The sequence below is a fragment of the Australozyma saopauloensis genome, chromosome 3, assembly GCF_035610405.1.
Source record: "Australozyma saopauloensis chromosome 3, complete sequence".
NCBI lineage: Eukaryota > Fungi > Ascomycota > Pichiomycetes > Serinales > Metschnikowiaceae > Australozyma > Australozyma saopauloensis.
This window is the reverse complement of record NC_086133.1, coordinates 891,358-913,274: the sequence shown is the minus strand read 5'-3', so window position 1 is coordinate 913,274 and position 21,917 is coordinate 891,358. Positions and strand designations below refer to the sequence as shown.

General features: G+C 45.2%; 10 protein-coding genes and 1 non-coding gene across 11 annotated transcripts, besides 1 other annotated feature; 6 read left to right on the top strand and 5 right to left on the bottom strand.

The window, feature by feature from the left end:
• Positions 1–124: 124 nt before the first annotated feature.
• Positions 125–1,189, bottom strand: PUMCH_002580 (uncharacterized protein; the record flags this gene model as incomplete). The annotated part of the gene is made up of 1 exon (XM_063021581.1): positions 125–1,189. The coding sequence occupies one exon, from the start codon at positions 1,187–1,189 to the stop codon at positions 125–127; it is 1,065 nt and encodes a 354-aa protein (XP_062877651.1).
• Positions 1,190–1,692: 503 nt separating this feature from the next.
• Positions 1,693–2,442, bottom strand: PUMCH_002579 (uncharacterized protein; the record flags this gene model as incomplete). The annotated part of the gene is made up of 1 exon (XM_063021580.1): positions 1,693–2,442. The coding sequence occupies one exon, from the start codon at positions 2,440–2,442 to the stop codon at positions 1,693–1,695; it is 750 nt and encodes a 249-aa protein (XP_062877650.1).
• A 771-nt stretch (positions 2,443–3,213) lies between these two features.
• On the bottom strand, positions 3,214–6,735 carry PUMCH_002578 (uncharacterized protein; the record flags this gene model as incomplete). The annotated part of the gene is made up of 1 exon (XM_063021579.1): positions 3,214–6,735. One exon carries the CDS (start codon positions 6,733–6,735, stop codon positions 3,214–3,216), a length of 3,522 nt encoding a protein of 1,173 aa, XP_062877649.1.
• Positions 6,736–7,588: 853 nt separating this feature from the next.
• Positions 7,589–9,820, top strand: PUMCH_002577 (uncharacterized protein; the record flags this gene model as incomplete). Its single annotated transcript, XM_063021578.1, has 1 exon — positions 7,589–9,820. The coding sequence occupies one exon, from the start codon at positions 7,589–7,591 to the stop codon at positions 9,818–9,820; it is 2,232 nt and encodes a 743-aa protein (XP_062877648.1).
• Positions 9,821–10,603: 783 nt separating this feature from the next.
• On the bottom strand, positions 10,604–10,676 carry PUMCH_002576. Its single transcript has one exon. It is a non-coding gene; the product is annotated as a tRNA-Thr (tRNA).
• A 384-nt stretch (positions 10,677–11,060) lies between these two features.
• Positions 11,061–11,906, top strand: PUMCH_002575 (uncharacterized protein; the record flags this gene model as incomplete). Its single annotated transcript, XM_063021577.1, has 1 exon — positions 11,061–11,906. One exon carries the CDS (start codon positions 11,061–11,063, stop codon positions 11,904–11,906), a length of 846 nt encoding a protein of 281 aa, XP_062877647.1.
• A 106-nt stretch (positions 11,907–12,012) lies between these two features.
• PUMCH_002574 (uncharacterized protein) lies at positions 12,013–12,819 on the bottom strand (the record flags this gene model as incomplete). Its single annotated transcript, XM_063021576.1, has 1 exon — positions 12,013–12,819. One exon carries the CDS (start codon positions 12,817–12,819, stop codon positions 12,013–12,015), a length of 807 nt encoding a protein of 268 aa, XP_062877646.1.
• A 729-nt stretch (positions 12,820–13,548) lies between these two features.
• On the top strand, positions 13,549–14,556 carry PUMCH_002573 (uncharacterized protein; the record flags this gene model as incomplete). The annotated part of the gene is made up of 1 exon (XM_063021575.1): positions 13,549–14,556. One exon carries the CDS (start codon positions 13,549–13,551, stop codon positions 14,554–14,556), a length of 1,008 nt encoding a protein of 335 aa, XP_062877645.1.
• A 1,261-nt stretch (positions 14,557–15,817) lies between these two features.
• PUMCH_002572 (uncharacterized protein) lies at positions 15,818–17,710 on the top strand (the record flags this gene model as incomplete). The annotated part of the gene is made up of 1 exon (XM_063021574.1): positions 15,818–17,710. The coding sequence occupies one exon, from the start codon at positions 15,818–15,820 to the stop codon at positions 17,708–17,710; it is 1,893 nt and encodes a 630-aa protein (XP_062877644.1).
• A 107-nt stretch (positions 17,711–17,817) lies between these two features.
• Positions 17,818–18,267, top strand: PUMCH_002571 (uncharacterized protein; the record flags this gene model as incomplete). Its single annotated transcript, XM_063021573.1, has 1 exon — positions 17,818–18,267. The coding sequence occupies one exon, from the start codon at positions 17,818–17,820 to the stop codon at positions 18,265–18,267; it is 450 nt and encodes a 149-aa protein (XP_062877643.1).
• An 800-nt stretch (positions 18,268–19,067) lies between these two features.
• PUMCH_002570 (uncharacterized protein) lies at positions 19,068–20,342 on the top strand (the record flags this gene model as incomplete). The annotated part of the gene is made up of 1 exon (XM_063021572.1): positions 19,068–20,342. The coding sequence occupies one exon, from the start codon at positions 19,068–19,070 to the stop codon at positions 20,340–20,342; it is 1,275 nt and encodes a 424-aa protein (XP_062877642.1).
• A 263-nt stretch (positions 20,343–20,605) lies between these two features.
• Positions 20,606–20,629: a sequence feature (Short protein (PUMCH_002569, WPK25259.1) was converted to a misc_feature.).
• Positions 20,630–21,917: the final 1,288 nt, after the last annotated feature.

The window sequence follows — 21,917 nt, the reverse complement described above, 5'->3', positions numbered from 1 at the left end:
TATGAATTTACTATATGATGCGATCACTAATGTACACGAACGAGGTCTCATTAGCTGAGTTGGGGTCTGGACAGAATCTAACGATACTCCTTCTCTATTATTTTATGCAGCCAAAACAGGCCGTTTACTGTCCAATAGGGCAGTTTCTCAAGTAGTCGGCCTTGTTCTTAAGGATTCTCACGGACTTGAGGAAAATCTCCAGTGGAGACATGGCGCCAGTAGACTCCACGTTGAAGATGAAATGGCTTCTCTTTCTGCCAAGCTTGACCTTGCCCTCGAACTCCTCGTGCCTCAACACCTCTCTCGAAACTGTGTCTTTTCTGGCGTCGGCAACGTAGGCGGCGCCATTCTCGTCAATCTCAATCACACCGGAGGGGAAACACTTCTGGAATCTCTTGGCCAGCTCTCCCACAATAGGCTCCTTGATGTCAATGACGGGCATCAATCTGTAAGAAGCAGTTGCTACAGGAGAAAACTTGGCATGGTCAGAACCAATTCCCAAAATACAGTGGACTCTTAGCGAAATCTCCTGGCCTGGTCTCAACTTAGCGAGCAAGATGTTGGGGTCGCAGGGAGCAACAGGAGAGTTCTTGAAGAGCTGTTCCTGACGGCCCTGAGGAACAAACTTGAGGTCTTTGGCATACACGCTGGAGTTACGGTACAATATCTTAGGGTCGGTGGTTCCCTCAGGAACGTTGTCTCTCTTCGAGCAGCTCACATCAAGAGTCATGACATATGTATTGGCATCGTTGAAACGCTCGTTCTCGTCGGCTGCAGGGTCGATCCACTGCAACGTGTCTGGATCCACGTTCAATGGGATAAGTCCGATTCTGTGGGCCAACACCTCATCTTGGATCACAGAGGTGTTGTTGTAGATGTAGACGGTCTCAGCGGCCACCGAAGGCACCTCGGCAATCATGATTCTTCTGAAGGCATTGGCGATCGAGGTGTCGATGTTGATGAGGTCGAAGTTGGTGGATCTGCCGGCGAGATGAGAAATGTTGATCTGCAAGTTCTTCTTGAACTCCTCCAAGTCCCAGGCATTTTCTTCGCTGGAATGGCCTGGGAAGTCGGTGGACGTGGTGTTGGTCACACGGTTGTACTCGATACCGACAATATCGGACATGTTGGGGGGTATTTGGGGTTTTGGATGATAGCGATATTTTTTTGGCTCATTTCTCATCTCCATCTCCTGGTGCACGGGTGCGATGTGGTGCTCTTCTGCATTATCTGGTGCAGAGCTGATTACGAGGATATGTGTTCTGTTTTTTTGTTTTGTGTTTTGTTTTGTTTTTTTTGGTCAGATGAATTGGATGGGATTTTTGTTTGGATTTTCGTGCTAGTTTTCTTGACAATTTAGGTCCACTTGTGCTTGTGCCTTGATGAGTGCTTGCAATACAATTAGTCAGTTCCCAGAAATATCGAAATTGTCTAACTGCTTCTACTTTCGTTTTATTTGCTTTTCTCGGTTTGCTTTACCTTCATGCATATTAATTGATTTTCCGTAATACATCACTCAACTCATTACTTGTCATTCAATGTTGGGTAGAATTGAATAGCGCCAAAAGACATAATGTCTCCTTTCTTAGCCGTGCGACTCTCCATTTGCAATACTTTGTCCACCAATTTCTTATCAAAGCCAGGTATATGCTGTATCTACCCTCAGACCACATTACAACCCATCAAGAGACCTCACACTAAATTCCGCAGTAGAAAGTGAGACGTACGGCTCAGACTTTCTTGAGACGCTCCGGAACTGCTCAGAGAATCTCCTCGTACATAGTCAGGCAGCGCCCGCCTCAATGTGTACTGCAAGCTCCCCCAAAGGTCAATGGTGAGCAAGAACACATTCCCGTCAAACCCGTCCGAGAGTGCATCGTTGTTCGCCGAAACCTCATCGGACAACACACTAACGGCCCTGCTTTGCACCACTGCCAGATCATCTGTCGCCCACATCACACAAAAGTATATGTACTGAATGCAGAAGATTAGAACATCGAACACCAAGAGCTCCCAGCGCCCAGCTGGAACTCTCTCGCCTATAAACTGCACCGTGACTCCCCCATGGAGCATATGGTCACCCATCTTACTGCTTGTGTATGGTGCATAGAGTAAGTGACTGATGATACTGAATAGTCCACTGACGACCACCCCTGTAAGCAGAAACATCCGCTGCTCCTGCCGATCCGTCTCATTGAGCATCAAATGAGGAATCTGTTTGGATGGCACCGAGAGAGACATCTGTGTAATTAAGCGAAGAACCAACGGAAAGAACGAAACATCTCGTAGGTAGGCAACGCCGATGAGCACGCAGCAAACAGAACCAATGAGGCTCCTCAATTCCGCCAACAGACCCCTTTTCTGTTTTTCTAGACACGTAGCATTGTTGACGATGGTCTGTTCGACTGTGGGGTATTGTTGAGTTAGGAAGTCTTGGACCATTTGGAGTCTAGACTGGGCGGGTGGGTGATTTTCTGTCTCGTGATTGGATGGATGTGTATGATTGGCGGGAGCGAGTGCTGGATGGTTATGGGAAATGGTGTTATCGCTTACAGATGCGTTTTGATTAGGAATACTACTAGGTTAGAGTAGAGTATGCATACGAATGCACTATAGTACATAAATGTTTAAACCACGAATAGGTGAAGATAAGAATTGATAACTTTCAAATGTTTGCATTTTCTATTGCTCAATATTGTGCAATCGTGCAATCTTGCAATGCATGATTCTGCTTCATTGAATGCATTAAGGCGGTTTCAATACACATATCTGAGTGCAAAAAGATTGCAGCACCACAATTTCACACATGGTCTCCCACTGCATTACTCAGTGTGGCTCTAAGTGGCTTGACTAACGTTGATCGGACGGGAAACAGTATTTTCCACTTGATATGGCCGCAACCGGTAGTTAATCCGATTCATTTGACACATTTACTCAAAATCACTTACAACTAGCATGCGCTTTTTGTTTCTGTCGATGTGTATCGGAGAATTGGCATCGCCTGACTTTGTTAAATTCAAATATCCAGCAAAGATTCGATCCATCTATATCTAGAGTAACCGAAATACCGGCCTCTGGACTTTTAATTAGAAATATTGAAGTTCGTTTCGGTCAATTTGCAATACTACTGTTTGAATCAAGTTGCGAATTTTCGATTCTGTATTCTTCGATTTAGTATTGTAGTGTATTACAAAGTTCTATTAGCTAATTTACCTATTTCCCAAAGCTGATCGACTCTATCAAGTCCCCTCCCAAATTCTTAATCTGATCAAGAATGTCCTGTTTGTCGACCACAACCTCATCATTTTCGCCCGTTGGCTTGACGTCTAAACCAAGTGTCACCCGGAATTTCTTCTTGGAAATGGCAGTTGGAACAAACACTCCACTGACATAGTTGGTCTTCTCACCAAATGCAGCGGGGCACAAGCGCGTGGAAAAAATGATCTCGTTACCGAACCACTTGGAAATGAGGTCCACGAATGGCTTGGTCAAATCATACTTGGTAGTGAGGTCAGATGGGAACGAGGTCTGGTGCGGATTGAGGTTCTTGAGCTGGTCAGCCTTCTGAACACCGGATGATTTCAACAAATCGTTCTTTTTCATCTTGATAACAAGGTCAAAGTCGTTCAATGCTGGTGTGAAGAACAAGTCAAGGCCAGATTTGCTGATCTCGTTTTCCTTGACATGGTGGATCACAACACGGGCCAATCCTGTCAATCTACTGGCGATTGGGAGGGTGAGCTTGTTAGACCACAAAATACCAGATGGATCATCCCTGCTTCCAACGAAGAATTGAGTTTTGACTCCAACAGGATCACTCTTTCTGATTTTGTCGAAGTTTTCTTGGATGAGCTGATAGGCTTGAACACTCAACTTGTCACTCAACTTGTTGTCGAGCTCATCCACCTCTCCGTCGATTCTTTTAACCATATCCAAAATCAAAGCATCATCCTTCCAATTCCAAGAAGCAATGAAGTTGAGAACTTGCAAGAATCCCTTCTCCACGGAGTTTGGAACAGTGTATGCGGCAGGATCAAGGAATGGCTTCAAAGCGATGAGCTCCACCAACTCGTCTGTGAAATGACACAAGAGGCCATGAGCGTCTAGCCACTTCTTGAATAGTCTCACTGTAGGAGAATAGTATGGGAAGCTTGTGGAGAGGATACCAATTGTACGAGTATGCTTGACTGATCCAATGTATCTCTGGTTGAACTTGAAGTATGCCTCTTGGACAAATTGTTTGTCAGTTCCAGCATTGGCGACTGCTCTCAAGTAGATGATTTCGTCTCTTTCGGTAAGAACCCGCAAGCGGAATCCAAAACCGTCTGGGGTTAAAATGTTCAAAAGTGACACGTCCTCGTTGAAGGGAATAGTGTCATCCTTTGTCAAAAATGAGGTGTAGTTGGTCTCGTTGCTCATAACCTCACTGATTCTAAGCAAAAAGGCAGTTTTGGTCTTTTCCAAGGCCTTGATTTCGTCGGGCCATCTGGAAGAGCTCTCAAACTGGACAATTACGTCGTTCCAAAAGTCAGGGTTACTGACAGCAAAGGCAACAGGTTGCAAAATAGATGTTTTGCGGACTCCGGAAGAAGCGGGCAAAAGTGATTTGATACCCAAAGGCAATTGAAGAGTGTACATAATCTTCGACAAAGTGTCAAAGGAGTTCTTTAAAAGAGTGAAATTAGTCGTAGAAGTGGTAGGGAGCGATGAGTTGAACAGGGGGGTAGGGAGTAATGCATTGAACACCGATGAATGGCTGGTCAAGTACTTCGAGATCAACGGATGGAAGTGAACGCTCAATGCGTAGTTAACGATTTGCGTGATCACTGGCTGAAGAGGTTCGGTGGTCCAGACCACACAATGCTGGATAGTACCGTCCTTGAATTTTCTCAAGGATGTTTTAGAGCCCCAGAAAGCCCTGAATTTTGCGGCTTGTTCGTCTTCAGTATCGTTGGGTCCCTTGGTGACAAGCTTGTCACACTCATCAGGATTCAATTGGATGCCGATCACATAGCTCTTGCTGTGCTGGTGTGTGTTGTTTCTTTTGTTGAGTGGGAAAGAACTGGCAACCTTCTTATTCTTGATCATGATACATGTAGTTCTCTCACCCAATGCGTTCTTCAAAATGGAGAACAATTTGTTCTTGATGTAGTTATCATATGTGATAAAAGTGATTTTCTCGAGAGCTCCGTAACTGTCGCTCAATTCATCTGGTGTTTCGATAGTGTACGAGACATCGTACTTCATGGCCTCCACTGAGCCTACATTTTGGAGAAGAATTGAATCAAATCTGTCAAACACAACATCGTTTAGTAGTGTGAGGGTATTGATGGCATTGAGGCGCAACTCCTGGTAAGTGGCCTTTGTCATTTTCCATAGTAGGTTCAATTTGACGCTCTTGTCAAAGATTGTAGGAGTGTTGAAGCCTTGCGCGTTGTACACGCAAGCAGAGGTTTCACCAAACTGACTAGTGAAAGAAAGGTATCCCTGTGTGAGGTCCATTGTTGCCAAGTATTTGATGACACCCTTGAACAATTGATATGAGGAGAAACCATGCAAAAGGATTTTGTTTCCGTTGTTACCGCCTCCCGATAAAAGAGCACTAAGTAAAATGGCGAATTCGAAGTGGCCGAAACCTCCCTTGGAGATGGAAGAGCCAAATCCTCTTTGTTGTAACCACAATCTTCCCAAAGTGCAAGCATCTTTGAATGCCTCAGTTGATTTCTTGTTTGCATACAAGAATTTGAGGTAGTAGTCGTACGTCGTAAGAGACATGAGCGACGAGTTGTAGTATGGTGTAGGGGGTAGTTCTTCGGCATCACTCTGAACACGAACACAGTTCTTATCTGGGAGAAGCTTCTTGGCCTCAAAGACACCGAATGGAAGAGCCACAAGAATATTAATGGTAAACTTGGTTTTGTGGAACGACAAGTCCTCTTCGTTGTCGGTTTTGATACTCTCGAGTCGAAGCACAGGACACAACACATCGTCATTGAGATATAAATACGAGATCTTCACGGGGAGATTACTCTTCTTGGTGATCGGAATCAACTGATCAGCCAAGTATGCAAGATAAAAGCTTCTTTTGTACAAAGCTCTGTAGTTTAAGTAGTCCTTGGGCTGGAACAATTCCTTGGGCATCGTAAGGGCAATGTCGATGGCCATGCCGTTTGCCTGTGCAATGCCAGTTTTCAAGCCGAAAGAGCCAACTAGCGACACATCCTCGGGCTGCAAGAACGAGAACCGGTAGTTTGGGTTCGAGGGCTTAGGGTCTGGGAATGGAATGGCGACTCTCTTGGCCTTGATGATCTGTTCCGCCTCCCTAAGCGTCAAGTTTTCCACGGGCGGCACCAGCAGAATGCAGTCGTAGAGTCTGTGGAGCACCTTCTCGGCACGCACAATGTAGGAGTCCTTGATTTTCACCTCGCTGACAAGCTCATCGATCTGGAGCTTGAAGATGTTGGACTTGAACAACTCCGCGGTTTCGCGCGCCAACTGCACCTCCTGAGCGGTGATTTGTTTCCGCTGTTTCTTTGTGGGAGGCCCGTTGTGTGTGGTTTTGGTGGCGGTCTGCTCGGCGGCTACAGCGGCGCCGTTTTCTGCCTCATCGTTCAGTTCTGAGTCTTCGTCGATGTCTTCGTCGCTGGAGTGGTTGGGAGCGCCGTTCAGCAGCACAGACTCCTCGACATGGGACGTCTCGGGCGTGGCTGCTTCGTTTTGAGATCTCTTGCCCATATTCGTGGAACGGAGAAGACAGAGATGGAATTTTTCAGTGGTGAAGCTGCATTTTTGAAGAAATGCGAAAGCCTGGAGATGGCTCACGTGACTGCGCTGACAGGTTTCTTCGGCCGGGGGCTGTTTTGGGGTGGGAATGTGGGAGAAGGAATTTTTTTAGTGGAGTAGGATGTTGGTTTTTGGCGTATGGCGATTTTTCATCAATTTGTTTTGGTCTGGTTTGGTTTGGTTTGTGAAATCTGTGTGCGATGGGGGAAGCCTTCTCAATCCAGTACATTGGCTGCTAAATGGAAGCGCGAGAAGAGGTAGACGGAATTATCGGAACGCGCCAGCCACAGAAGGAAAAAATCGGGATTGATTCGGGGGAAGAATTTCTGTTTTATACATTGTGGTGGAGAGAAAATGTTCCTTTTTTTCGCAGTTTGTGTATTTGTGTTGAAGGTAATGAAGATAATAGATGGCCTACAGAAGAAGGGTCAGTAGAGACGGAACAAATTTCTCAACGGCGAGCAAAATATAATCATGGGCGCCGAGTTAATTATTTCGTATTGTGATTTTTTTGGTTTTCGGTCGCCCAGGATTTCTAGAACACATTTGAGATTCCGTACTTAATGCATCTTTCTGACTGAAATTGTAGAACCTGATCAATCGTACAACAATTCTTCTCAAAGCGAATCAAGAAAAAATCCAATTTAACATGCAACCAAATCAAAAAACATTCAATCCAAAACTCCATATTATGATACAAAAAGAAAAAAAAATGAATTATCGATCACTTTAAACTATCCATCACTATCAGATCACCTCATCTATACCCCACATTACCACTGTCCACCACGCTTCCCGCCGACAAATGACCCAACGCTACTACTCGGACGAAATCGGGCTACCTCCCTCCGACCGGTCGCTCTGGAGACTCAGAGTGTCCGAACTTGGTGCTTCAAAATGGGAGTTTTTGACTGAGGAACAGGCCAGGAATGATCCGCAGAAGAATAGCACCAAATACCACTTGAAGATGGACACGTTCGAGCCGCCAGCCGCAGAAGAGAGCATTGTGTTTCCAATTGATGCTGCCAAAAAAGGAGCCGAGTTTTTCAGCCTTCTTCAGGAGGAATCGGGCGTGGTGCTTCATCAGTACATCGGCCCGATGTTTATGACCACGGGCTGGGTGTTTTCCTCGTATTTCACAAACTCGCCCATAAATCCCGTTGTTAAACATGAATTCATCCGCTACATCGTCAACAATGCGCATCCAGTGGACGGTGGTTGGGGTTTACATACTGTAGATAAGTCGACCTGTTTTGGAACCACAATCAACTATGTCCTCTTGAGACTTTTGGGACTCGAGAAAGATCACCCAGTGTGTGTCAAGGCACGAGCAACGCTTCACAAACTAGGCGGTGCCATTGGCCTTCCACACTGGGGTAAGGCATGGCTCGCGCTCTTGAACTTGTTTGGATGGGAAGGTGTGAATCCGGCCCCGCCTGAATTGTGGATGCTTCCATACTCCATGTTCATCCATCCGGGCCGTTGGTGGGTACACACTCGTTGTATTTATTTGCCCTTGGCGTATTTGAGTGCAAACAGAAGCACCTGTAAATTGGACCCTCTTTTGGAGGAAATCCGGTCGGAGATCTACCTTCCGCGCCAGTTGCCATACGAGTCCATTGATTTCTCCAAGCACAGAAACACCGTGTGTGGTGTAGACCTCTACTACCCCCACTCAAGAACTTTGGACACATTGAACTGGGTCGTCTGCAAGTACGAGAAGTACTTGAGACCAGATTGGCTCCTCAAAAAGTCTAGCAAGGCCGTGTACGAACTTATCAAGAAGGAGTGCGCAAACTCCGATTATTTGTGTATTGCGCCAGTCAGCTTCGCCTTCAACATGATCGTGACGTACTTAGAAGAGGGCCCAGACTCCTACGCATTTTCACGGTTCATGGAAAGAAGAGAAGACGTGATTTTCCACGGACCTCTGGGAATGGCCGTCATGGGTACCAATGGTGGTCAGGTGTGGGACACTGCCTTCATGTGTCAGTACTTGATTATGGCAGGACTAGAGACTGATCCCAAGTTCCACGACATGATCATGAGAGGATACCACTTTTTGCGTCGCTCCCAGTTCACAGATGAATGCGTGGATGGATCTTTCAGAGACAAGAGAAAGGGCGCATGGCCGTTTAGTACAAAAACCCAGGGTTACACCGTGAGCGACTGCACAGCAGAAGCAATGAAGGCTATTCTTATGATTGAAAACAATGATAGCTTGGGTAAATATATTCCTATGGAAGACAGGATCGCACGCAAAGATCTCGAAGATGCAGTGGAGCGTATTCTCTTCATTCAAAACACTGGTTCGTTTGAATTCGGTTCATTTTCTTCATACGAACAAATTAGAGCCACTCCCGCATTGGAGTGCCTTAGTCCAGCAGAGGTGTTCAACAACATTATGGTTGAATACCCTTACGTTGAATGTACCGACTCATCAGTGTTCGGGTTGGTTAGCTTTTCTACATACCATCCAGACTACAAACCAGAAATCATTCTGAAATCGATAGACACTGCAATTGCATATATTGAGGATGCCCAGGACAAGTTCGATGGCTCGTGGTACGGCTCGTGGGGAATTTGTTACACCTACGCGGCCATGTTTGCCGTTGAGGCTTTGGAAACTGTTGGAAAAGTCTACAGCACATCTGAGCACGTGAAAAAGGGCCTTGATTTTCTTATCTCAAAACAAGAAGAAGATGGTGGCTGGAGTGAGTCGATGAAATCCTGCGAGACACATACTTACATTCCCACCGGACAGACGCAAGTTGTTCAAACTGCATGGGCTACAATTGCTTTGATTCTTGGTGAGTATCCAGACCGCCGCCCAATTGATAAAGCCATTCAATTGATAATGGAGCGCCAATCATTGCATGGTGAATGGAACTTCGAATACATTGAGGGTGTGTTCAACCATAGTTGTGCAATCGAGTATCCAACATACCGATTCTTGTTCCCAATTAAAGCATTGGGGCTCTATGCGCGCAGATTTGGAGGCAATGCCGTTCCTGGTGGAAAGATCTTTCTGGAGTAGGGTGCAAACTTAGTGTCGATAAAGATACTACCAAAGAATAATTATGGAATTTTACGATGATTTTTTTATTGGATTCAGATTGTGGAACAATTTTTTTTTTGATACTTGCCGAAACATTTTCCTATCTTTCTATTCTCGCTTAATCCGAGATTCGCTTATCACCCCACTGCTCATTTAAACGACTATCTACCAGAACTTCTTTTCACCAATTTGCACCTACAGCCCGCAATTGAAGCAGAGCATGTGTCAGATGATTCCAAAAGTAGCCAAAGACGAAAAAGACTGTTCGAGCGAGAAAATTGAAACTATGAGCGACTATACCTTGATTTCGGAAAAAGAACCAATCACTCCTCAAGCCAGAGACTTGGAGGCCAACAAAGACGACGTCAAAGGACAGCAAAATACCACCAGACGCAAGTTTGTTCTTTCTTTGCACATGGTTCTTGTTGTTGTCACATTGACGTTCTTTGGTGTTTGTCTTTACCAAGATATGAAAAGCTCGATCTTTGTAGCGAAGAAGACGCCCGTGGCCGAGAAACGTCCATGCCACATGATGAACAATTGAAGAATTGAATGAAAATCGTTCGGGGTGCGGAGTAGAGTTGAGCTTTACTCACCAAGCACTGAGGGAAGGTATTCTTCAAGTGGTACGAGGAACATTAACGAAATCTACCTAATGAATGTAAGATGACAAAAACATATAATGTATTGTAGAGACATTACAAGAAAAAAAAGAGGATAGTTTGAGTAAAACTATTACATTGAATGGGGCCAAAAAAGAAATGCCTTCAGCCAGATTCGAACTGACGATCTCCTCATTACTAGTGAGGTGCCTTACCAACTTGGCCATAAAGGCTTCCTTGTTGACTGAAAAATGGTGGTTTACTACAACGTACAAAACGCTATTCTTGAGCTTTCCAAACTACTTCGTCTGTATTTTTTAGTCTCTATTCAAGTATTCTCTCGAAGGCACCTGTTTTGTATCAGAAACGTTTTCATTCAGCAAAGCGTCCATCGTGTTCATCTACGTCTCCCGGAACAAGATCAACATATCTATGAAATAAAAGAAGAAGTACTGGCAGAAATATCACCAGTTTTTTCTTTAAATTAAAATTAGAGAAAATCTCTCAAGCTCCAAAAGTTCACCCCGATCTCTTTTATCAGTATCGATGTGCGCACGACCTGTACTTGAAAAATTCACCTACACTGTGAACCACCAACTCCAACGTCACCAAACAGAATGTGGGGACTTTCCGCTCTTTCGAAGCCCAGAATCAACGTGGGCCAATTCCTACAGAGCATCAGAAACTCGTCCTACTTGGGCCAGCTCCAGCACCAAGAAGGCGCCGTCAAAGGCTACAAAAGACTCGGAAGAGGTCCAGCCTCCGGAAAGGGTAAGACCTCCGGTAGAGGTCAGAAGGGTCAGAAGGCCCGTGGCTCTGTTCCGTTCTTATTCGAGGGTGGTCAAACTCCGTTCTTCAAGCGGTTTCCTATTGTGGGTTTCAAGAGACCTCATGCCAAAGAATACAACTTCCTCTCCATGAAGAGAATCCAGGATTTCTGGGACAACAAGAGAATCCCCTTGGAGGCTGGCCAGACCTTGACGATCCGTGTCATGCGTGAGTGCGGCTTGATCTCGGGAACCATGAAGGATGGTGTTAAGTTGATGGGCTATGGTGGAGAAGAGTACACTGTGCCGCTTAATATCGAAGCTTCCAAGGCGACCGAGTTTGCTATTGAGAGCGTCCAAAACACGGGCCATGCCTACACCAGTGTTTACCACACCAAGTTGGGCTTGAAGGCACACTTGAACCCAGACTACTACCTCTTAAAAAAGGGCTACGTTCCATTGCAGGCACGCCCAACGCACAAGAAGGATGTTGCTTACTACTCCAACCCAGACAAGTACGGATACTTGTTGAAGGACCCAGACATGTTCTTGGAGAAGATCAGTGTTGGAAAACAATCCAGAATCACAAAGGAGGTCAAGAAGTCTTCCTTGGAGAGAATGTTGGAGGGTGCAAGCAAAAAGGTCCACGGTGACTTTTCCCAGTCGGCCATTGTCGACGTCTCGAGCTTTGCTTAGAACTTGTATATATAAAGGTACCTTGTATTATGTCGATGTAGGATACTATGAATAAGAAAGACACCCATGCAGCAGATATTGATGCAGATATAGTTAAAGAATGGCACTACTTCTTCGGTATATCGACAAACGCTTGGAGAAGCGACTCCACTATGTCTTGTAGCACAGACAACAGTAGTTCATGGTGGGTCTCACCAGCATTAAAGTCATATTTAAATTTCCTCACTGCGAAAAGAGTAGCTTTTCGCGTCATTTGATGGATCTCTCGAATGGCGATTTTATCTTTGGCCGAGGACAGACCACTGGCTGTAAGACCGCGAAGCCTGAGACCCAGTAGTATGATCTTATTGATTGCCAGCGAGATTTGTGCGGGGGTCGTGAGCAGCAGGCTTGTGTGTGTAGTAGCCTCAGAGGGCGATTGCGTGAAAGACTTCCTGGAGCTTTTGTTCTCAAGGACTCTGTCAAAGACACTGGTATCGGATCGTAGCGAGCCCCATTTCGTCCTGCTTACGTAATATGTATTTTCTGAATCCTGGGTCATTTCCCGAAATTCTAGTGCCTGGGCGATAATGGAGAAGTCCAAGCAGAAACATTTAATTCCGCTGGACAGTTCATCCACATAGAACACCACAAACAGGTCTCCGTCCAGCTCCGGACATTTCGCGAGTAGACCGACATTCATATTCTGGCATACTAACGACCGTATGAAAAACGCCTCTGTGTCATTATCGTCAGAGTAGACTGGGTATGGCCCATTTGAGACCAAGTAGAGCGGGATGAGCTTGTAGTTCACCAACGCGACAAAAACAAGATGAGCAGGCGCTCGGAGATATGGAGCATCTTCGGGACTACAGATCTGGATGTCCCGGAAGTCCGATTGTGCTGTTTTGAGTGTGAGCGCTACTGTAGGCATACTCCAACGGGCCTTTGATGAATTAAATGTAGAGAATCGAGACTGTATTCGAGTAAATTGGGGGTTGAGCAATGGTTATGATCAATTTGAATAGTTATATTAGGCACATTGTGTGTGTAACTGGATATAGATGGTTGTAGGTGCCAGTAGTTGCAAAAGGATAGAGTGGATCCGTCACATAGGGACTGGATCCAATGAGTACGTAGTAGATGATGATTATCTAGGATCGTACGAGATAATAAAATTGAAATGATTTTGTTGAGTGGACGAAAATTCGTATGCTAGGTGTAGACGAACTGGTTCTGTTCACTGGTCTGATATGCTGTACCTTTATCTTCAGAATCGTCTGAAGACCAGAGAAACAAGCAGATACATGCCTAAAATCATAGAGTTTCGAGATACAATAACAAAGAAATAGAAAACTACAAGAAAATAACTTTATTTTCATGTTTAGTCGCAGATTCTGGTATCACTAGACTCTCCCAATGATATTTGCAACCACATGGTCCCATCACCCTAACAGCACCGAATAACCAAAGCCAAATCGACACCGATAGGCCAAAAATAGGACAAAAACACACATCTAAAACCAAAGCGCCAAACCCGTGAAACCAAAAACCCTCCCCAAATAAATTCCCATTCCCAGACCCTAATCATTTTCCCATATCCCCCCACCTTTCGAAACACCCTAGTGCGCATCTCGCCTCCACCCATCTACAACCACCACCAATGATGAGCTCCAACGTCTATTCCGTCGCGAGAGTATACGCAGACGTCAACAAGTACAAGCCGCAGGAATACTGGGACTACGAAGCACACAAAATCGAGTGGGGCGACATCCGTAACTACGAGATCGTCAGCAAAATAGGCAGGGGAAAGTACTCGGAAGTGTTCGAAGGTGTCAATGTGTTGAACGAAGAGGCATGTGTGATCAAGGTGTTGAAGCCCGTCAAAATGAAGAAGATCTATCGTGAGGTCAAGATCCTCAAAAACCTCACGGGCGGCCCCAACGTCATTGCTCTTCTCGACATTGTTCGGGACCACAAGTCCAAGATCCCGGCGTTGATTTTCGAGCAGATCCGCAACGTCGACTTCCGCATTCTTTATCCGAAGTTTACCATCGCAGACATCCAGTACTACTTCACCCAGCTTCTCATTGCATTGGACTTCTCCCATCTGATGGGGATCATGCATCGAGACGTCAAGCCGCAGAACATCATGATCGATCCGCAGAACAAGAAATTGCGTCTCATTGACTGGGGCTTGGCCGAGTTCTACCATGCTGGAATGGACTATAATGTGCGTGTGGCCTCGCGGTACCACAAGGGTCCAGAGTTGTTGATCAACCTACAACAGTACGACTACTCGCTTGACTTGTGGTCTGTGGGATGCATGTTGGCTGCCATCATCTTCAAGAAAGAGTATTTTTTCCGCGGTGACTCCAATAACGACCAGCTCGTCCAAATCGCCAAGGTGTTGGGCACCAAGGACTTGATGGCGTATGTGGATAAGTACGGCATCAAGTTGAGCAGTGAGTATGACTCGATTCTCGGGAACTACCCCAGAAAGCCCTGGTCTTCGTTTGTCAACAAGGAGAACAAGCACTTGGTGCTGGAAGAGGTCGTGGACTTGATCGACAAGTTGTTACAGTATGATCACCAGCTCCGTCCGACGGCGAAGGAGACGCTAGAGCATTCTTTTTTCCAGACAAGTACTGAGTCCGCACGCCAGCTGTAGTTGGCGGCAGACTCTCAGCCAATCCATCTTCATTTCTTTCGAAAGAACTGTCGGATCTCGTGTTATGTAGCAGCGAGCTGGGATGGTCACATCCTCCATATCCTTCCTAATCTAATATAAATTATTTGACAGACGTACTCCTTCTTGGGAAGCAGATTTGATGATTGAGGCAGCCCATCGGAGATTTGTAGTATCGAGTAGAGACCTTCCAGGTACGGTCTTTAATGGGATAGTCTTCAAGGGTCTCGTATCCAATAGTCTCGTATCCAATAGCCTAGTGTCCAATGGTCTAGTATCCAATACTCTCAATTTTCATAACATACACACATTAACTTCTAGTTCAAAATGTCTCCCTTCCTTTTTGAAGTCTCACACTTCCGTCTACATACACCAAAAACACTGCAATTACCCAGCAAAACGGACCACATTCATTCCGCTAAACCTTCCCAAACCATCTCAAACCCCACTCCCCCGATTTATCATTTAGCACCACCTTCCTACGCCAAGTTGTGTTTTGATCCTGACCACATTCCGAAGGTGTTTTAGTCCGAAACCCTCGATTACCCCGAAACGTCTACATAAACACTAGATCCGGTAACTCCTGTCAGTCAAGTCCTGTCACCAAGCAAATATCAAATCACTTTGGGTTAAAAGGGACGGTGCTACTGTAGATGGTGGGTGCAACAGCGCGTCCTTCTGCAGGAAGACAGATTGAGGATCTGAGCAGTAGGTCCCGCTAAAACCGCTGATTTGGGGTGAAAATTGGAAGAAAAAAGAGACGGAAACCGAGAAAAATACTTGGATTCGATCTCTGCATTTCCTTACTCAATTTGTGCCACAATTGCCCAGAATAGCCCGCATATCTGTTGGTTCCTAAGACCCTGGTGCCTCATGCATGGTGCAGGACTATTTAGATGTTTCAGCTTGTCTGCACGCCTGACACCCGTGCAACCTCTGCATTAAACGCGTTACCCTAGAAACCACCGTACTGTAGCGGATGGGAGATAAGTATACTGGCCATCAGTTACTACACTCTCTGGTAAATCGTCTGCTAGCATCTGGGCTCGTAACCAAAGATTATCGCCAGATATAAATACGTCTGTTTCCGCCGTTCAGTTCCCTCGTTCTTGGCTTTTTTTTGCTGTTGTAAGGTCAGCCAGCAGTTGCAAACTACACAATCGAGGCCGCATTGAGCGCCAAAACCGCAGAGAAAAAGCACCTCTACCCTCTCTAACCCACACTCTTTTCCAAGGTCACAATTATGGCGGACGAATGGGTCTCGACCCAACACAGAACCATGGCCAGATGGGTCAGTTCTAAGGTCAATGTGCAAGTGACCGATCTCACCCAAGACTTGGGCGATGGCACGATATTAATTGCGCTCGTAAATATTTTAATTGACGAATCGGGCGGCGGATATACCCTCCAGCCCGTCTATAAACGGCCCAACTTCACGCTTCAAAAGGTGGAAAACGTGGACGACTTCTTGAAGTTCTGCCGGCTTGTGTTGAAAATTAACACATGCAACATCAGCGCCGAGGACGTTGTGGGCGGAAACCTCAAGCTTATTCTCGGCCTCATCTGGACCCTCTTTGTGTTCCTGATATCTCGCCTGGCGTCTGTGTCGAACGATAGCCGGTCTATCGCAGACATCAAGACGATCTTGATCAAATGGATCAACACGATTGTGCGCAGCCGCGCGCTTCCCGAGGTGACCAATTTCAACAAGGATTGGTCTCTTCAGCAGAACAACAGGCCGGACCTCATCTTTGCTGCGATTTTAGACTTCTACACTCAAGATCTCATCGTGTACGACGCGTATGTGTCTGGAAAGAAGTACGCTAACTTGGAGATTCTCATCGCGCTAGCAAAGAGCCAATTGGATATCCCAGATCTCGCAGAGTCGCTGGACTTCAACGTTTTGGTGCCTGACGAGAAGTGTGTCATTTTGTACTTGCTCCAGTGGTATCTTTGCTTCGAGCGGGAGGAAGAAGAATCTGTGCCAGCAGAAATGCCGGCTCTCCGATCCAGCGAGGATCAAGTCGCCTCCTTCATCTCACATATTGTCTCCGCGGTGAGATACAGAAACAAGTATGAGACGAAAGCATTACGTCTACTGAATCAAATGAGTACGCAGACCCAGAAACTCAGGTCGCAGGCTCTATTCTTTGAGAATCCTCAAAGTCTATGCGCCCTTGAGCAGTCCCTAGACAGTTTCTGCAGTCTTCTTCTGGCCAGTGAACTGCTTGAAGAAACTCTAAAAAATAAGCAGGACTGCTCATTCATAATTGATCAATTCTCCGAATTGTTTGGTCGCCTCGATCAGGTATGCCAGTACAAAATCGAAATCAAACCCATGTTCTGTACAACCGAACTACCTGAACTTAATAATCTATTCCGACAAGCTCTGTTTGAACTCAAAAAGTGCGGCATTACCACCGGATATGAACCATTCAAGCAACTATCGCTAGCGCATCTATTATCCAAAATCGAGTCATTGGACACCATTGATCATGAACTATGCTCAGCAATTCAAACGCAGTTGAGCCAATTGGGTCTTTCCGCATTAAGCAACATCGACTCGAACATTGAATTTCTTCTCAAAAATTTACGAGCAAGGGGTAAGCAAGTATGCGACGACACCAAGAGATATGCCGAGGCATTGCAGCAACTTCGGGATTGTAAAGTAAAATTGTGTCATTACGAGGAAACCATCGCGCAAAGATTCTCTATCTCCGAGCTTCAAGCACTCTTAGCATCTATCGACACAATAGAAGTCCCAGACACACCAGACACACCACAGGATTCCGAGTATATGGTATTCAAAGACTTGGTGAGCGGGCTCAAAAACCAAAAGAACATGACATTTTACGACCTCAAACAATTTCTAAAGAATTGCCTCACCCAGGATTCTTACAACAGCACCGAAGTGAAAGAGTTTACAAAGCTTGTTCCCACCAGGAAGCTTTTGACCCTGTCAGAAAGTGACGACTTCTCATGTCTTCTCAATCTGGATGACAGCGACCATTCCACAAATATATTCGATCGTGTGCTGAAGACTCTCGAGTACAAGCTTTCCGGCACACACAATCGGCTCTACGATATCTCACTCTTTATCAGTCAATTGGAGAATGGGTTTTGTATCAATAGTTGATACACCCGTGCACCACATATATTCGCATCAACTATGCAGGAGCATCGACTGGTGTTTTGAAATTTCAGTCTTATCCATCGTTTGGAGTAGAGTATCTCCAGGCACAAATGTCCGAATTTACCGTCGATGAGCCGCTCACTTCAAATGTGAGACCTGCAACAGATGCACTTTTGACCATCAGAATTATAAAATCTTTCCCCTACAGGAACGTCAAAAATCATATTCTTTCTTCAGTCAACCTCAAGGAAACTACGCCCTCGCAGCTCTTGGACCAAGTCAAAACCATCATTATGTCGACCGGCTCTCTCCGGCCTTATCGTAATGTGGATTACGATACCGTGAAAGTGTACACCCATGCACATGGAACCAAATCGATGAACTTGGTGATCAACTTTGGCAACGATGAAAAGGATATTCTTGTTTGCAGAGACGGCGATAAGGCTGTAGACCAGGAACAGTCGCTTTGGGACTTGGGTGTCGAAAATGAGACTGAGTTGAGTGTATTCAATTACAAAGCATACCTTGAGTTCCAAGAGAACCCGGAGGAGAAGTGGTGAGATGTTTGCGAACGCGAGCAGAGAATTGCATTCGAGACGAGATGAAAGACTACGCATTAATTAAGTTATAATATCACGAATACTAATTGATTAGATGTAGCATGCTTTTCAGGGCAGAGGTACCATGCCATGTTTGAGTGCTCTTAGTGACTAGAATCGAAGAAACATTTGTCCGGCTGAGTATAAATTGACCTAAAATTAAAGTTGGCGCTGAAGAATATGTGAGCCCTTCATAACAGGTCTAGATGTAACTGTTCTAATAAAAGGTACCATAGATTTATATGATAAGATACAATCCAATAAAGGTCACTTCTTATCAAAAAACAAGAATCAAAAATCGAAAGTCGAAGGCAAAAAAACATATCTCCTGATAATTCTTTTATGTGTGAATTTCATCCCTCCCATTTATTCTAGACTCTTCTCTATGTCTGTTATCACCTCTGTCATGTACATAGATGACATTTTGCAACCAACACGTATCACCTTTAAGTGACACCTACGTCTTCTTTTAGGCCAGGGGCAAATAGTATAAAAAGGTTATATTGCTCGCATTCTCAATTCGAGAAACCAAACGTGACTGATCCTGGATGCACTGACCGTTTCGGTACAAGTATCCATTACACAGCTTACTTAATAAGACAAACTGGAAACACATCCGGAAAATCTTGCTTAAATTTACCAATATCAATTGGACGTAAAAGCTCAAATCGTTTTGATTTTGGGTGCGGCTACAGATTCTTTACTAGCAATACATCTGGTTCTAAGATTGAACCTACTTGATATCTACCACTCATCGCAGAATGCGGTTGCCTTACGTCACTCTTCTCCTTCTAGCATCTGTGATCAGTGCTCGAATCATAGACTCCTCTGCGGAATTGATTTGTCCGTCCGAGAGTCCACTGGACTGCTACCCCCAGTTGTTTGAGCCAACTAACCAATGGCAAGTAGTCAGGGAGGGCCAGCAGATCCCACCGGGACTACATGTGCGTGTAAATCTCGAGACAGGGTTAGAGGAAGCCCGTCTTTTACAGCAGGACGATCTGTCGAATGCTGAAGTAGTCCTTGTAGATACAGACACAGACAAGACACCAGAATTGGATCTCAACAGCGACGAGGTGAAGCAAAAACTACAGGAGACCATCAACGAGTATCGTGAGCGTAAAAAGGCATTCTCAAAAAATAAGATCTCGCATGCTGACCTCACCGATTTCGATCTGTCTGTCAATGAGATCGTGGGCTACCAGCCAGGAGACAGCACCTATAGACTCGAACAGGCGCTTTCCACATTGTCGGAGTTAGGCCATGACATAGAGTTTGGCGCCAAGTTGGCCGATAATGCTGTCATCATACACAGTATGACCGGCTTGGCTGAGGAATTGCTTAGTTCCACAGAGAAAATTTCCAACCCAACCAATGTTCGCTTAGCGGAACTCATTTACAGAGTAATTGGTTCTTCTCTAAGGAATAATCCCGAGGCAGTGGAAGCTGCGTTGGACAAACAGCCTGTCTCGTTTGTTGATGGATTATTCAGTCTCTTGTCTAATCTGAAAATACCAGACGTCATAAAGAAACGTGCTCTAGGGATTGTCCAGGCTCTTGCTGCCAACAGAAATTTTGCCTATCGTTATTTCAACGACCAGAATATCTCAAACGCTCAGGGTTTGCACAATTTAATCACCGTATTCCCATCCTTGGGAGCTTCTTCACAAGTTCGCGCAGCAAACATACTAAATGATTTGAATTTGCTTCCTAGAGCCGAGAAACGCGAAGAATTCGACGAGTCCAATGTGGCAAGGGAAGTCTCCAAGTACATCCAGAGCTTCTTGTCAGGACGCACAGCCGTGCCAGAGGAGCAAATGCAAGTATACTTCAGATCCTTGCTGGACCTCCACTCCAAGGGCGATCACCCGGTCTCAAAAGAGTTCTTGCAATGGCTCAGTAAAGAATCTGAAAACCGTAAAAGTTCTCTTCGGGAGAGGGACTCGGATCTGCTGGAGCTGAGCTTTGACGGATTACTCTTGAGGGCCAGACATGGAATATTTGGCAATCCGTACGCCAGAAAGGATGAACTTTAACGATAGACAATTCAAATAGCACGATCAAATATTTACTTAAAATTACAGACTGTAGATTGAGCATGGACCTAGGGACAGATAACTCCGGCACATCTAATTTGCAGCCAACGATACAATCACCGCGCCAAAATTCAAACTCGCAAACAATTATTTAGTTCTCAAACGCACTCAATTAGAAATCGTAAATGTCACGAAAACTTAGTTTACGCTTCTACAGACCCAATATCTCAAGGTTCTTTATTACATGTATGCTACAGAGACGCTTAGTCGAACAAACCGAAACCCATGTCGTCGTCGGACTCCTCCTTCTCCTCCTCAACAGCCTCCTCAGCGGCCTCCTCAGCAGCAGCACCAGAAGCGGCACCACCAGCAGCTGGAGCACCAGCTGGGACAGAAGACAACTTCTCGTTACCCTCGGCGATCAACTCCTCAACGGACTTGCCCTCGACCTCAGCCAACAACTTCTCGATCTTCTCGTCCTCGACCTCGATGGAGACGGACTCCAAGACAGACTTGATGTCTGCAGCGGATGGGGTGGTGTTACCGCCGGTGACCAACAATAAGTAAGCAGCAATGTATTTCACTGTTTGTTAGTATAAAGTTTTTGGGAAAAAAGGGACCATTGGAATGGGAGTTTCGTGGAGACCGGAAATTTTCTTGCTTCAACTAGATCATCCAGGTTGTTCTGGATATGTGCTTGGATAGGTGAAATATGGAAAAAGGGCTATGGACGAAATACTAGTCAATTTGGCAGTCAATCAACATAGCGGTTTTCACACAACTTGTATAGTCCCATTATTGGGCAGAATTCGCTTCTCCAGTCTCTAGGTACGGGGTCATTTGAACATACTCTTTGGTGTAGTTGTTGAAGAGTCTTCGTGGTGGAAACTAAAAAATGCGACCAGGGTGGAAAATTCACAGTCACAGATGTCACGTGACCCGATTGATCTGGGAATATCGTCTAGTATAAATGATAGTAATTAATTATGTAATGGATATTATTGGTGAATGTTTTGATTTTTATTATATTTGGTCCTCCGTTGTGTTGCTGTGTCTCTCCTTTTGTCTTGTAGCGGCTGTACTGATTGAAGGAAGGCCAATGGATATACACAGCAACAAACGCTCATAGATAAATTACTGATATGAAAAAGAAAATAAAGGAATATTCTAAAACGGAATTTCATGTAGAGGGAACCTCTCACTTTCAGTAGATCAACGCTCGTTCTGTCAGTCAGATGAGAACCATCTAGTGGATGCCAATTCATGGTCTAGGAAAACTAATATCTACCTAAATAATCTCAGGTCTACTTTATGGCGTAATTCTGTATTGTTATCTAGTCAATCGTTTGGTTAATGTTGACTCAAACTGCTCGTAGATCTTGAAGTTAAACCTAGAAGAGAGATGCTGCAAATGCTCTTGTCAAATAAACCTACTAATAGCTATGTCGGTGGAAGTTTGGAGATCTCTACATTACGAAACACTTTAATGTTCTCGTATTGGATCTTTTCGGATTTGCTAGATGGCCGAAGAGGACTAGCATCCTGTTAACTCTATTTGAGTTTTTCGTAGATTCA